The following is a 14,471-nucleotide window of genomic DNA, read 5'->3' on the forward strand; positions in this document are numbered from 1 at the left end:
GCAATGATAATCCGTGGAAATCCAAGCTAATTAGGACAAGGTGTGAGCACTATTGGTATTCGATGCATGAGGCTTGCAACTTATAGGATGTCTTATGCATAACACATATGAATTATTACTACCACTGACAAAATTGTTTCTATGATTTCAAAATAAAAGCTCTAGCACAAAAATAGTAATCCCTGCTTCCCTCTGCGAAGGGCCTTTCTTTTACTTTATGTTGAGTCAGTTTACCTACTTCTTTCTATCTTAGAAGCAAACACTTGTGTCAACCGTGTGCATTGATTCCTACATACTTGCTTATTTGCATTCATCATATTACTTTGTGTTGACAATTATCCATGAGATATACATGTTGAAGTTGAAAGCAACTGCTGAAACTTATATCTTCCTTTATGTTGCTTCAAAACCTTCTATTAAGAATTTATTGCTTTATGAGTTAACTCCTATGCAAGTCTTATTGATGATTGTCTTGAAAGTACTATTCATGAAAAGTCTTTGCTATATGATTCAGTTGTTTAGTCATTGTCTTTACCATTGCTTCGAATCACTTCATTCATCTCATATGCTTTACAATAGTATTGATCAAGATTATGATAGTAGCATGTCACTTCAAAAATTATCCTTGTTATCGCGCGTTTACCTACTCGAGGGCGAGTAGGAACTAAGCTTGGGGATGCTTGATACGTCTCAAACGTATCTATAATTTCTTATGTTCCATGCTAATTTTATGACAATACTCACATGTTTTATATACACTTTATATCATTCATATGCATTTTCCGACACTAATCTATTAACAAGATGCCGAAGCGCCAGTTCCTGTTTTCTGCTGTTTTTGGTTTCAGAAATCCTACACAAGAAATATTCTCGGAATTGGACAAAACAAAAGCCCACGGTCTTATTTTCCACGGAGCTTTCCAGAAGACCGAAGGAGATACGAAGTGGGGCCACGAAGTGGCGACACCACCTGGCGGCGCGGCCAAGGAGGGGCCCGCGCCGCCCTATGGTGTGGGCCCCTCGTGAGCCCTCCGACTCTGCCCTTCCGCCTACTTGAACTCTCCGTCGCGAAAACCCTATTACCGAGAGCTACAATACGAGAAAAGTTCCAGAGACGCCGCCGCCGTCAATCCCATCTCGGGGGATTCAGGTGATCGCCTTCGGCACCCTGCTGGAGAGGGGAATCATCACCCGGAGGACTCTACATCACCATGATCGCCTCCGGACTGATGTGTGAGTAGTTCATCCTTGGACTATGGGTCCATAGCAGTAGCTAGATGGTTGTCTTCTCCTCTTGTGCTATCATGTTAGATCTTGTGAGCTGCCTATCATGATCAAGATCATCTATTTGTAATGCTACATGTTGTGTTTGTTGGGATCCGATGAATATGGAATACTATGTCAAGTTGATTATTGATCTATCATATATGTGTCGTTTATGATCTTGCATGCTCTCCATTGCCAGTAGAGGCTCTGGCCAAGTTGATACTTGTGACTCCAAGAGGGAGTATTTATGCTCGATAGTGGGTTCATGCCTCCATTGAATCTGGGACAGTGACAGAAAGTTCTAAGGTTGTGGATGTGTTGTTGCCACTAGGGATAAAATATCAATGCTTTGTCTAAGGATATTTGTGTTGATTACATTACGCACCATACTTAATGCAATTGTCTGTTGTTTGTAACTTAATACTGGAAGGGGTGCGGATGCTAACCCGAAGGTGGACTTTTTAGGCATAGCTGCATGCTGGATAGCGGTCTATGTTATTTTTCGTAATGCCCTAAGTAAATCTCATATTAGTCATCATGATATGTATGTGCATTGTTATGCCCTCTCTATTTGTCAATTGCCCAACTGTAATTTGTTCACCCAACATGCTATTTCTTATTGGAGAGACACCACTAGTGAATTGTGGACCCCAGTCCATTCTTTTACATCTGAAATACAATCTACTGCAATCATTGTTCTCTACTGTTCTTTGCAAACAAACATCATTCTTCACACCATACGTTTAATCCTTTGTTTACAGCAAGCCGGTGAGATTGACAACCTCATTATTAAGTTGAGGCAAACTATTTTGATTGTGTTGTGCAGGTTCCACGTTGGCGCCGGAATCCCTGGTGTTGCGCCGCACTACACTCCTCCACCAACAACCTTCACGTGTCCTTCATCTCCTACTGGTTCGATAACCTTGGTTTCTTACTGAGGGAAAACTTGCTGCTGTACGCATCACACCTTCCTCTTGGGGTTCCCAACGGGCGTGTGCTTGACGTGTCATCAGTATCCAAGATTTTCCCGAGAAGATGCATAAATAGGTGGATGATTCAGGTCGGTGGGGCGCCTGTGGGCTCCACACCAGCCCTAGGCGCGGGCCAGCCCTAGGCCGCGCCTAGGGTGGTGTGGGCGCTCTGGTGCGCCTCTTCGTCCCCCCTCCGGACTTCGTATTCGTTTCGGTAAAATATTGACTTCGGCTTTTGTTTCATCCAATTCCGAGAATATTTCCTGTACAACTTTTTTAAAATACAAAAACAACAGAAAACATGGAACTGACACTGTGGCATCTTGTTAATAGGTTAGTGCCGGAAATCATGTAAAAGTGCAACAAAGTGTAAACAAAACATATATGAATTGGTGTAAAACAAGCATCTTCAAGACCTAGTGAAATTGTTGAACGACTAGCGTGCGATGGCGGTGATCCTCTCCGTCGGCATCACGTGGTCGGCGAGCGAGTCCGACAAGCTCGTCGACCTTACTGACCATCGCCGACAGCAGGAGCAGGAGGAGGAGCCACCACGACGACAACGCAGACGGGTGCGGGAGCGATTGGGCGGACTGGCCACCCATCAAGGAGGAGGATGAGGTGCGCCGGAGGAGGGGGCGTCAACATTGCCTGCTTTGTATGCGCGACCCCGTGCCCCTAGATTTAGGTTTAAGTTTACCTAATTTTGTTCAAATTTGTAATATATAACGAAATATGAATGAAATCAGTGAGTTTCGATAAATTTTAGTTAATTTCAAAATTTTATAGTTGTTGCATTTCCCAAAAGCAGCAAGGAGCGCTGGCGTGCACCAAACAGCTGTCCGGGGCCTGCACCGGACTTTGTTTGGGAACCCGGCTGGGATGCTTTTACAAGGCTTCAAACTCCAAGCTAACCTAAACACGGTTCTTTGACTTGAAACCGTATGGATGAGACACCGTCTTTTGCTGATCTTCTCCGTCTCCCTCGTGATGGAAGCAGTCACAAATTTAAGTGGAAAATAGATGAGATCGCCGGAAGTCTTGTTAGGATCTCACCATGACAGCGAAATGCATGAACCTGACAAACGACGTAAGTCTTCTCATCTTCTAAAGACTAAGGCACAAACTCGTGATACCTACACGGGGTAATCAAATAAATATGATTATTTTTTCTTACATTTTGCGTGCCTTATTTGTGGAAAAGACTCATGGAGTCCTTAAACCTCCAAACTCAACTGTTACCGCTATGAAAAGTTAATTAACAAGGGAACTAAACGTACTACGTACAAAAGATTGACTCAAACTCGAAAAAGTACAATGTCAGGGTCGATTCCTTGGGGAATAACCTGCTGCTCACCACAGGTATCAGGGAGCGACAGGGCGACCTTGGTGGCAAACTGCAGGTACCTGTCGAACTTGTCGCTGACGTCTGCCCGGGGTTCGTCATCGTCCCCAGAACAAGAGACCTCCGTGCTGCAGGTGCCATGATCGCGCAGCAGCTCGCCCATCATGAGGTGGTGCTTGATCGCCCGGTGCCGGAAGGTCCAGTTGCCGGTGGCCCAGTCGAAGTCGTAGAGCGGCAGGAAGCGGTGGCCGTGCGCGGCGACGAAGTCGATGGCGGCGAGGATGAACTGGAACTCCTCCCTAGGGAGGTAGTAGGCGAAGCTCACCCTCGTCCACCCCGGCTTCACGCCATGGTAGCCCTGGTGGAACAAACAGATTCAAAACTGTTAACCCACGTAAAACCTAAAAGTATTTTTCGAGTATAGAAGAGGTGTTCGAAATGACCGAATGGCATGTGAATCTCGTGCATTTTTTTTTACTTACCTTAAGAATGGCGGAGCGGATGCGAAGGGAGAGCTCGTCGCCTACGTCGAGGAGGGCGTGACCGTACGGCCCGGCGCAGCCGCAGCCGCCCCTGGCCTGGATGCCGAAGAGATCGTTCATGAGCCTCGCCACGAATCGCCCATGGAGGGGCAGCCGCCGCCTGGTCGTGGGTGTCGCAATGCCGCCGTCGTCCTCGCCGGGGTAGACGAGGAACGAGAATATAGGCAGGCGGGGCGCCTGCACGTCCCCGAGCACCTCGATGGCGGGGTTGGACTGGAGCCACCTCATGGCGGCCTCGGCGTGGGCGCCCTCCCGGAGCGCGATGGCGCTGAGGCCGACGTGCTCCTTGACCCAGAACGCGAGCGACGTGCGCACCTTCTGCACGATGGGCGGAGTGCCGGCGTCCTCCCGCTCCTCCACGCCGTCGACGTACACCGTGTCGTCCTCGCTGACGCCGTTGACGTAGGCGACGACACCGCCGCCGCACGTGGTGGGCGGCGAGGAGGTGAGCCGGTAGAGTGAGCGGTGCATGAGCAGGATGCCCGGCGTGCCGGGCCCGCCGGGGAACTTGTGCGGGCTGAGGAACACCGCGTCGTAGCCGTCCATGGAGCCCGACCTCATGTCGATCTCCACGTACGGCCCGCTGACAATTACACAAGTGTCATGTCAGCACCACGCACGACACATAGATTTGCCAGACAGACCCATGGGGACACCATACGTACGGCAAAACTTAATTCCCTTTGCTGGTACTCATAGTCCGCTGTGTTAATTCCTAACAGTATATACTAGCTTCCTGAAGGTGTATGGAATTCGAACTGAGGCGTCGTCCTTTTTGTCAGATAACAACTTCAAACGTACACAAACATTGAACACACAAGTTTCAAAAAAAACACACCGAACACACCATACCAACACATCCACATCAGAAGAATGTGCATCTCATAATAATCCTGATAAAATGCATCTGTGTTTGTAAAAGTTCGCGATCAATGGGATTTGAAATCTTGATGAGTGGAGTCATGTTTTGATGACTTGGGGTGTCATTTATTATCCTTTCGATACTAATCCTCCTCAAAGTAGTATGGCAAACTTTTCAGTCATGATTACGTGGTGTTGATAAGTCTATTATTTCTCTTATTTGTAGGAATACCGGCGTATTTAGTCTATATGGCTTTGTTGAACGATTTGTTCTTTTTATAAGAAGAAACTCATGTCATCATTCTAACATTTTCACAGATGTTTCTCTTGTGTCAAATGGCTGTGTTCAATGTCATTTTTATAAAGTACACAACACAATCGCCAAGATGTACTCGTTTACCACCCCATTTAGATATCTTGCGTCGCATAGAATTTTTAGTGTGTGACGATCATGTGTTTGTGTGGCCTATCTGTTTTGTTGATTAGGTTGCATAGTAATTCTTATGTGTGCTCTGTTAGACTTTTTGATTAAGCTTGATTTGAACTTTCTACAAGCTTGCAATAATTTTTGATATATGCATCTATCAGAAGCAGAGGACGAAGGTAATAAAAACTTCTATTTCTAAAAGAAATCGAGATTCTTAGCCTATGTCATCTCCCCATTCAAGGTTCGAAGTATTGGACGATGCAATCAATATGTCGACAAACTACCATTTTCACACATATCAGATCGGGTAATATGACCGACATTTGGTTTGTTATTTTGATCTATGTGGACGAGTATGTCGGTAATGTGGGTTCAACATGCCTAATAAACTTCTTAGGTTGAACTCGAGAATTTAGTGATCGTATCTCTTAATGAACCATCCAAAAAGCTTTGAACCCTACACTTGTTTTGTTTGAGCAGTATATCTTATTAAGACATCATATGGAGAATATTAGCTACAAAGATACGAAAGTTTTTTCCCCAACACAGCAATATGAGGTCAAATATATCTCCCCATATTTAATATCCTCCTACAGCAATTAACTGATATCGATGTGATATCCAGAATCGTTCCCATCTAGTAAAGTTAATTTGTGAGCCATTCGAAAGAAACACAGTTTGTGTTCACTAGAATAGAATTGAAATGTACAACCTGATTTTTTTGCCAATCGCTTGCAGGGAGTGTCAATTTTTTTTTAACCTGGAACAACAGAACAGGACTACTGAGGTCCTGTGGAAATTTCTTCAGAAGTTGAGATCGATGGCCGGGCTAGCTACGACATTTCCAGGTCAATGCCTTTCGTTGTCAAAGAGATGAGGTACTAACCAAACTTCCTGTGATCATCCATCGATATTCTTTCTTCTAATTACTAGAGACAGATACACGGGCTATAAAGACTGTACGCACTTCCATCACGAGAGGGACCGGAGAGAACAAGATCAATGTTCAACAAGGACTCGAACATTTCTACTACTCTACTTTCATAATGTGTGCGGTACGTTCCCAGGTCAATTTTTGCTTGTAGCGTACACCGTGTCTTGGCGTACCATTGCTTGACACAAGTAACCGCATCATCAATCAACAAAGTCAAATTGGCGAGTATCATGGAGCAGCAGCATGCTGCTAGCTAGTATATTAATTGGCGCAGCGCTGGCCGGCATGGCAGCAGGTGGAGTGCCGCAATGAACAAATTTCTCCAGCTTGAGATGTCAAAGCGTAGCGGTAGGAAATCTGACCGAGAAACGCGCATCTGTCGTCATGGTAGGTTTTCTGTTGGAATTTCTAGTGTTGCTTATATTAAGTTAATTTCCAGTTCTGACCAAGACTGACCGAGACAACACCGTGGTTTTTACTGAACTGTAATAAGTCAAACTGATAGCAATGGATAGCGATACCAGTAGGACGGAGTATACACCAGCTTCCACGAAAATGGGACTTCTTTGCACTTGCAGCTTTTCGAACGCTTCAACGGCCTTTTTTTGCTACATTTCTGACATGTGATTTTGTGTGTGGAAACTTGTACATTTTATTCATTTATAGTGTTTACATTTGCATCTAAACAACATCCAAGGCCTTGGATTTATCAAAAAAGAATCTCTCAAAACCACCCACGCATTCAAGTTTCAATCTCTTGAAAAAAAATTGATTTTGGCTTATCTGATTTCAACATAAAATGTCATCGAGATGCTTCTACGATTTTGTTTTTAGACAATCTGAAAAATGACTTGGAAATAGAAGGTAAAGAACCGGCCAGTGCCCCATGATGGGCTAGCTGGCGACAACAGGGAGGCATCACGCCCTTCTCTAGTGGAAAGAGATATTCTTTAGGTACATACAATGGAGAGCGACATGCCGACATCAGCCTTTTAGTTGTGTCGTGTATGATTTTTATCGAGCGCTTGATATGAGATATTTTTCTATATTTCCGGGAAGATGATGAGCCCTGGAAGATCACAGCTCCAGACCTGGCGAGTACGTTGAAGGCAAACATGTTGATGCAGGTGGGAGACGGGGAAGGTTTCATGGTGATGCCTAGGCCTTAGTTTTCTCCAACTTATGTCTTGTTCTGTGATCGTCTCTTAGTTTTTCTGGTCTCGTTTTGTGACAGGCAATAGCTAGTGTGTGGTTGTAAACTGTTATGTGTTATGATCTCTTGGACCTGGAAAGATGTTGAATATTGTAAGTCCGATGGTTTCAGAAATGGAACTGGGGCTAAAGCCCTTTTCTTCTAGTTTTTTTTCTATATTGTACTAGATACCATCTCTTAATCACATATTTTTATTCACAAACACCATTGCTATAGATAAAACAAAGAGATAATGGGTAATACAATTGTATAACTTGTTTCCATTGTCTTTTGGATGACTTGGAGGGCGAAGAAAATGCTGACTTCTCAACCACTGTACATTAGCTAATCCTTTGACTCTAGCACCATGTTAGGAATAAGAAAATAATACTATTGATTTTTCTACCATCAACTAGGATGCCACATCACCTAGCATGTCTACAAGTTTGCTGTTTTTCGGATGCCAATCAACGAAATCATTGCGCCTTTTGGGCTACAATGTATTTCCAGTTGTTTAAAGTTTATTGGTGTTAAGAGATTTATTTGTACCTGGCATTGTTGAGGGGTATTTATTAGTGGACATGTTCTTCTATAATTTGTGATATCACAACAGGGGTGTAAAGTAGATTGTTGTATTAGAGCAAACACACATACATTGGGACCTTCTTTTCTTAGTTGAGCAAAATTATATTTCCTAAGTCAACAATCACAAACGCTAATGCTCTACCAACTGTGATTTGATTATGAGCAGATAATTTTTGAAGTAGAAATTGGACCCTTTTAATTGGCTCTCTTCTAATCGAACGGCAGATTACCTCAACAAAATTTGAACCCTTAATTTGCTTGAATTTATATTCTCCTTGGGCAAAAAATAAACAGAAATAGCAATTTTGGTAATTTGTTTGCCCAATGCGCCTCCCCTGACTAAGGTTTTCTCTATTCCACTCAAAACTCAAAACCCTAACCTAATCAAGATTATCTCCAACAAACAATAAAAAATCTAACTCAAAAAACTAGAAAATATGTTGTATGTTTAAAGAAAAAGTTCGATCGGTCATGGCGTTGCCGCTCAATACTGACTTACAAAAGATTAACTATAGCATTAGGACAGGCTAGCAAGGTCGACGTACGTACCTCGCGGCGAAGTCAAAGCATGCGAATGCGCCGTGTTGATGCAGGACGCGCGCGACCGCCCGAGTGTCGGTGATGATGCCGGTGACGTTGCTGCACGCCGAGAAGGAACCCAGCATGGGTCGGTTTGCGTGCTCGGGCGCGCTGAGCGCGCGCCGGAGCGCGGCGAGGTCGACGAGCCCGTCGTCGCCGGCGCCGACCTCGACGACGTCCGCCAGGCTCTGCCGCCACGACAGTAGGTTGGAGTGGTGCTCGTAGGGCCCCACGAAGACCACCCACCGCTCCTCTGTGCGCATGTGAGCGAGCACCTGCGCCCGCAGAAGCGGCGGCGCGGCCACGCCCATCGTCTCCTGCAGGCGCTTCACCGCCGCCGTGGCGCCGGAGCCACAGAAGAGCAGCGCGTCGTCGGCGCCGGCGCCCATGCACCGCTTGATGTAGTTCGCCGCCGTCTTCACCATCCTCGTCGTCCTGCTCCCGACGTGGCTGTCCTCTGTGTGCGTGTTCCCTGTATACGTACACATCACAGACACGTCGATCATTCTCTTGCACGCTCAATCCACCATGCAAGCTGTACTGTACTATCGCTTATCGAGCCGACCGTAGAAGGGAAGGACTTGTGTAAGGATGTAGTCCTCGATGTAGCGTAGGCTGCGGCCGGAGGCGGTGTGGTCGGCGTAGACGAGGGCGCGGCGGCCGAACGGCGTGTCGAACTCGGCGTCGCGTCCCACGACCTGCGACCGCACCCACTCAACCTTCGCCTCCGCCTCGGCGCTCCGCTCCGACTTGGCGCGCAGCAAGCTCAGCAGCGCCGCCGCCGCCGCCGAAGACTTCTCCTTGTTATCACCGCCGATCGTCGAAGTGGCCTCGCCGCGGCCGGCGGCGTCGTCCGCCATCGCCGCTCGAAGCGACGGCATGCTAAATGATTAAGCTGCTTGCAAATGCGTACGAAATGTTATGGATCGATCGATCGAAGGCGCGTAATATACAATATACACGGTCTTTGTCTTGTGAGCTTATCTAACCTGTTGCATGGGCATGAGCGCGTGACTGGCTGGCCGCCTGGCCGTGCGCATTTATGCAGCTAGTAGCTTGCAGCTTTTTGCTACCACACGCCTACGTGTCCAGGTTTATGTTCACATATTAGAGAAATTTGAAACCATGATCAACTGATTTACAATTTAAAATCGAGTAGGGTGAACAGATGAGATCATACGAGACGACTTGATCTATAAAGATGGTTTATCACTTTATCAGGTCAATGTCGTGGTATGCAAATTGAGGTACCAGTTCATGTGATGAGTTGGTGAGTTGATCTATTAGAGACCTCGTTGCATCAGCTGGAAGAGATTTTAATACACTACATACCCAAGTCGCAGCTTGTAGTTACGTTGGTGTTTTCCATGCTTCCATTTGGTTGGATTTCAGTGTAATTGCATCACAGGTTGACGAAATTTCATCACGGCCAGTTGATCGCCGGCCGGAAAAGAACACGAAAAAACCAGAAAAAACCGAAGAACCAGCGAAAACCAAGAAGAAACCCGGAAAAAACATGACAAATACTGTGGCCGTACCCGCGCTACTGGGCCGAAAGAGTTAGTGCATGCTTTGGGCCATATATAGAGTTTTGTCTCTTCACGGTCCGTGCGGGATATAACTCGGACGCAGCGCACTCCTAGAAATATGAGCTAGTCCCATTTAAAGAGTTTTATTTTGAGTTTCTCCTTTTCTTTCTTCTTCTTTTCTTCTTTTTTCTCTTCCTTATCTTTTCTTTGTCCGTGTTACTTTTTGTGTGTGTTTTTTAACAATTTTTTTGTGACATCTTGGATCAGGGCTCAATAAGATTGATAGGATACGCATATCAACAACTTGCAACTTCTTTTCGGAAGCTCATCTCCAAAACACACCGAGGTTAAGCATGCTTGGCCAATGGCAATTTGAGGATGGATGACCGACCCAGAAGGACTCCCAGGTGCGCATGAGTGAGGACAAAGTGCGCAGAAAAGACATGTGTTGGTTTGTGTGGCCAGTCTAGAAATCGTAGAGAGCTGGGGTAACATCATGGGCGGGCACAAAGCTATTCATGGGTATTCAGCTGAATACCCATTAATTTTGGCTAAAAAAAATCGTGCAGTATTTAGCCACTTAACCTAGCAAATCTAGCTACCTTTCTGGCCTCTCGCTCTAGCTAGGGCAGTGATTGATTCAGTTCCTGAGCCTGCACAAGCAGCGACACCATCGACAGGAGGGGGTACAAGAGGGCTGAGCGACAAGGGCCCGGGGGGTCCTGAATTCATTTTACTTACTCCCTCTGCTCGGATATAATCCACGCTGATTCAACACCAGCTAGTATAGGTTTCATGTATTTCCTGCTTCAACTAAACAAGAACGGAAGTAGAATATATTTATCAATCATTGTGTCATATACTTCTACGTTAAACAAATTGTGAACCTTCACGTTTTAGCATTGAACTTTTTTCCTGGCCTTGAATACCCATTATCAAAAAACTGTGCCCGCCCATGGGTAACATGCACGGCCGGGGGATGTGACATCCTAGCCCAGGGCTCAATAGGATAGATAGGATACTCATATCAACAAGTTGCAACTTCTTTTTTGGAAGATCATCTCCAAAGAACATTGAAGTTAAGCGTGCTTTGCCCGGAGCGATTTGAGGATGTGTGACCGACTAGGAAGTCCTTTCCGGGTGCGTATGAGTGAGGACACCAGGAAGTCCTGGGTGTGCATGATTGAGGACAAAGTGCGCATGATAGACATGTGTTGATTTGTAGGGCAAGTCTAGAAATCCTATAGAGCTGCCAGGGGTAACACGCCCGACCGGGGAATGGCTGGGATGTCAAAATTTTCCACACTATGAAAAAATGTTCATCACACAACAGGTATGCCTCCTTCGTCCAGCCGGGTCGGCATGTGTTTATATAGGTGTGTCGGCGGAGCGCTGAGGTCTCCTCAATCGTCACAGGGAGGTAGCTCGGTCGGAGGGGAGCTTCACGGCCTTAGTGGGGGACGAAGAAGAGGGAACATGCCCGTGGAGAATTTTGGCATGTTTCGGTCGACCTTCGGTTCGCTGGCGCATCTCTTGCTTCCCGTGCTCCCCATTGCCATCCTGACCTTGTATTGCGGCAGCGTTTGCCTGTGAATGGTCGTCATGTGGCATCCAGTGCTCTAATACCACACAAACGGTTAACTGCGAGGTTTCCACGCCATCCAGGTGGTCGTTGCTCGGGTAGGTAGACGCGATGAGCATGGTTGGTAGCCTCACGGCGGTCATATTCATGTCGGCGACAACCTCCCCAAGTCCATGTAAGTTATTTGCTCCGACATTGTCAAATGAATACTAAAATAGCACTATAGAAATTCAAACTTCCTTAATATAGCATTATGTCATTTTTGGTCGAAACAATAATTATTTTGACGCTTAGCAGTTTAGCACCTTGGGATACATAGTCAGTAAGTACTTATTAATGAGCTTTTACAATGGAAACAATCAAAAGAACAAAGAGCGAACAAACCACACACAGGGAACATACGATCTTAACGCGAAAATATCTCTCCAACAAAGAGAGAGAAAAACATGGGTCCCAACCACCAAAAGTTCTCTATCATGAAAGTGTTTACACAACGGAGCGGGTTATCAATAAAGAGATAAACCCTCAGCTGATGCCTTACAACATGTATATATAGATGGAGATAACGATCTATATCACGAGGAGCCTTGTCCCCCTGCCTCCTTTTATATGACACATCTTGAATTTAGCAGCTACTGCAGACATCTACTTCCTTCGATCAGTTAGGCAATTTTTTTTTTGCAAATTTCTTTCCAAAGTAATGCTATCATAATTGGTATATAAAAGTGGCACCGATCAGTCTACTAATTATTACAGGAATTGGAGCAGATGCGGATACAAAGAGAGATTTGACGGCATAGTCTACGGCTCGCAAGGAGGTCTCCCTTGGACCTTGGTGTACCCGATAGCTCACGTCGGCCGTGGCCGTGGAGACACGAAACACCATGCCCCCCCAGAAGAGATGAGAGCATCACTAGTAGAGCCCTCAAAATCTGAACCCTCAAAACCAGTTTGAGGGTCGAGAAAAACGACTTTTGAGGGTCGAAAACAGAGGGCGCAGATCAGTGCGCAAACCAAACCCGTATAACAGAATATTCTGTTATACGGGTTGGGTTTGAGGGCACAGATCTGTGCTCTCTATTTTCGGCCCTCAAAAGCACAACAACACACATTAAAATTATCATCTCATCAACACGTGTGAAAGAAACTTGCCAATAAGTATAAATGATGCATGGTTTATAGTTTTACATCACATAATCATCATCTGCTTCTTCTCCTTGGCACCACCACTAAAAAGTTGAACCTCGGAACCACCACCACCATCAAGCACTGGTGGAGTTGTACAAACCTCCATCGCCACCACCACTCATCGGAGACTCACCTCAGAGAGTAGAGGACGCACCCGCACCACGCAGTAGCCGTTTCCTCTCCATGATGTCCGCTTTGATTTCATTCCACCACATCAATTGGTCTTCATCCACGTCTTTTTTGACATCATCATGTGCTCCTTCTCCTCGGCCATGAGATCCTTCCATGCCTTGGCTTATTTGATCTTGATCATCCTCTCCTCCAAGTCAGCCTTGCGCTTGGCATCTTCTCTCCGAGCTTCCAACTTTGCAAGATTCACCTCTTTCTTCTTTCGGTGGTAATGAGCTTTGTATCCAATGGCTTCATTGTCAATGTCTCCTTTGCCTTGATACATTGTTCAATCTTCTCCCTCAAGATTGATGCCTCGACCTCCATCTTCATCCTTTCCTTTGGCTTCTTGTTTCCCTCAGGCTTGCATTGGTTCCTTCCTTCTTGGGTGGGTGCCCACCGGTGCAGGAGTCGCCATCACCTGGTAGCCCGCACTCTGCCTCTTCTGCCCAATGTGGGTCACCATCACAATCACCGCAACATCGACGGTGGTTGGGGCGGCTCCCGTGGCAGTGGCGGTGGCGGGAGAAGGAGGAGGTGGTGTAGCGGCGGTAGGTGAAACAACGGCCGGCTCGGGGGTCGGCGGAGGCGGGGCCGACTCCATGGCGCGTGGAGGTAGAATACCGGCGGCGCGCGGGAGGAGGAGGAGGCGCAGTAATTTTCGTCGCGCGCAAAGCCACGCCCAAATACGGGTGGACTCGTTTTTTGCCTCCCAACCCCCACTAGAACAGGTTGAGCCTTAGATCTGAGCCAAACGCTCAATTTTTTTTACGGGTTTGAAGATTTGAGGGTATTGATCTTCGTCATTTGCAGACTCAAAACTATAAAAAAGCGGTTAATATAACGGTTCAACCCTTTTAAGGCTACTTCTAGTGGAACTCTGAGTGTGGCGTGCGGGAGATAGGGAGAAGATTGGGTGCGAGAAATATAGGAGAGGCAGTGAGGCCCATCATTGGCAAGTCGCGACGCCACCGTTCCCACGCCAACACCAGTCGTTGAGTACGGAATTTCGATGGTGGAACCCGCATGCGAGGATGTGCCGTGACGAGGTCTAGTACCTGATCATTAAGGCGCTGCAAAATCCGCACCAACATTGCTTGCGCACTCCGATTGCTCTCCTCCAGTGCCATGAGCACTTGCTTGGTCTGCCCTGAAGGCTTATGCGGCACCGTTGCCACTACCCACTAGCTCCAAGCATATCAAACCGGCTAGGGATTTTGCGGGATCTCACTGAAGTGATTTCCCACCTTCCGCACGGATTTGCAGATCAATCCTGAGAGTATGTAGAGCACCAGTCGCGTG

General features: G+C 46.5%; 1 protein-coding gene across 1 annotated transcript; it reads right to left on the bottom strand.

Moving 5' to 3' along the window:
* Positions 1–3,429: 3,429 nt before the first annotated feature.
* Positions 3,430–9,562, bottom strand: LOC124681484 (probable cysteine desulfurase). The gene is made up of 4 exons (XM_047216396.1): positions 9,268–9,562; positions 8,673–9,174; positions 4,065–4,707; positions 3,430–3,940 (listed from the first exon to the last, which is right to left on the bottom strand). Exons 1-4 carry the CDS (start codon positions 9,560–9,562, stop codon positions 3,536–3,538), a joined length of 1,845 nt encoding a protein of 614 aa, XP_047072352.1. The 3' UTR covers positions 3,430–3,535.
* Between the last annotated feature and the right edge of the window lie 4,909 nt (positions 9,563–14,471).

This window comes from Lolium rigidum, unplaced genomic scaffold (genome assembly GCF_022539505.1).
Source record: "Lolium rigidum isolate FL_2022 unplaced genomic scaffold, APGP_CSIRO_Lrig_0.1 contig_4521_1, whole genome shotgun sequence".
NCBI classification, from domain to species: Eukaryota; Viridiplantae; Streptophyta; class Magnoliopsida; order Poales; family Poaceae; genus Lolium; species Lolium rigidum.

Bases quoted from the DNA above. Each gene is read 5' to 3' on its own strand.
- LOC124681484 (XM_047216396.1), bottom strand. From the start codon at position 9,562: ATGGCGGACGACGCCGCCGGCCGCGGCGAGGCCACTTCGACGATCGGC. The intron at 9,175-9,267 runs GTCGGCTCGATA...GTACGTATACAG, and splicing joins ACAAGTCCTTCCCTTCTACG to GGAACACGCACACAGAGGAC. The intron at 4,708-8,672 runs GTACGTACGTCG...TGTAATTGTCAG, and splicing joins TGCTTTGACTTCGCCGCGAG to CGGGCCGTACGTGGAGATCG.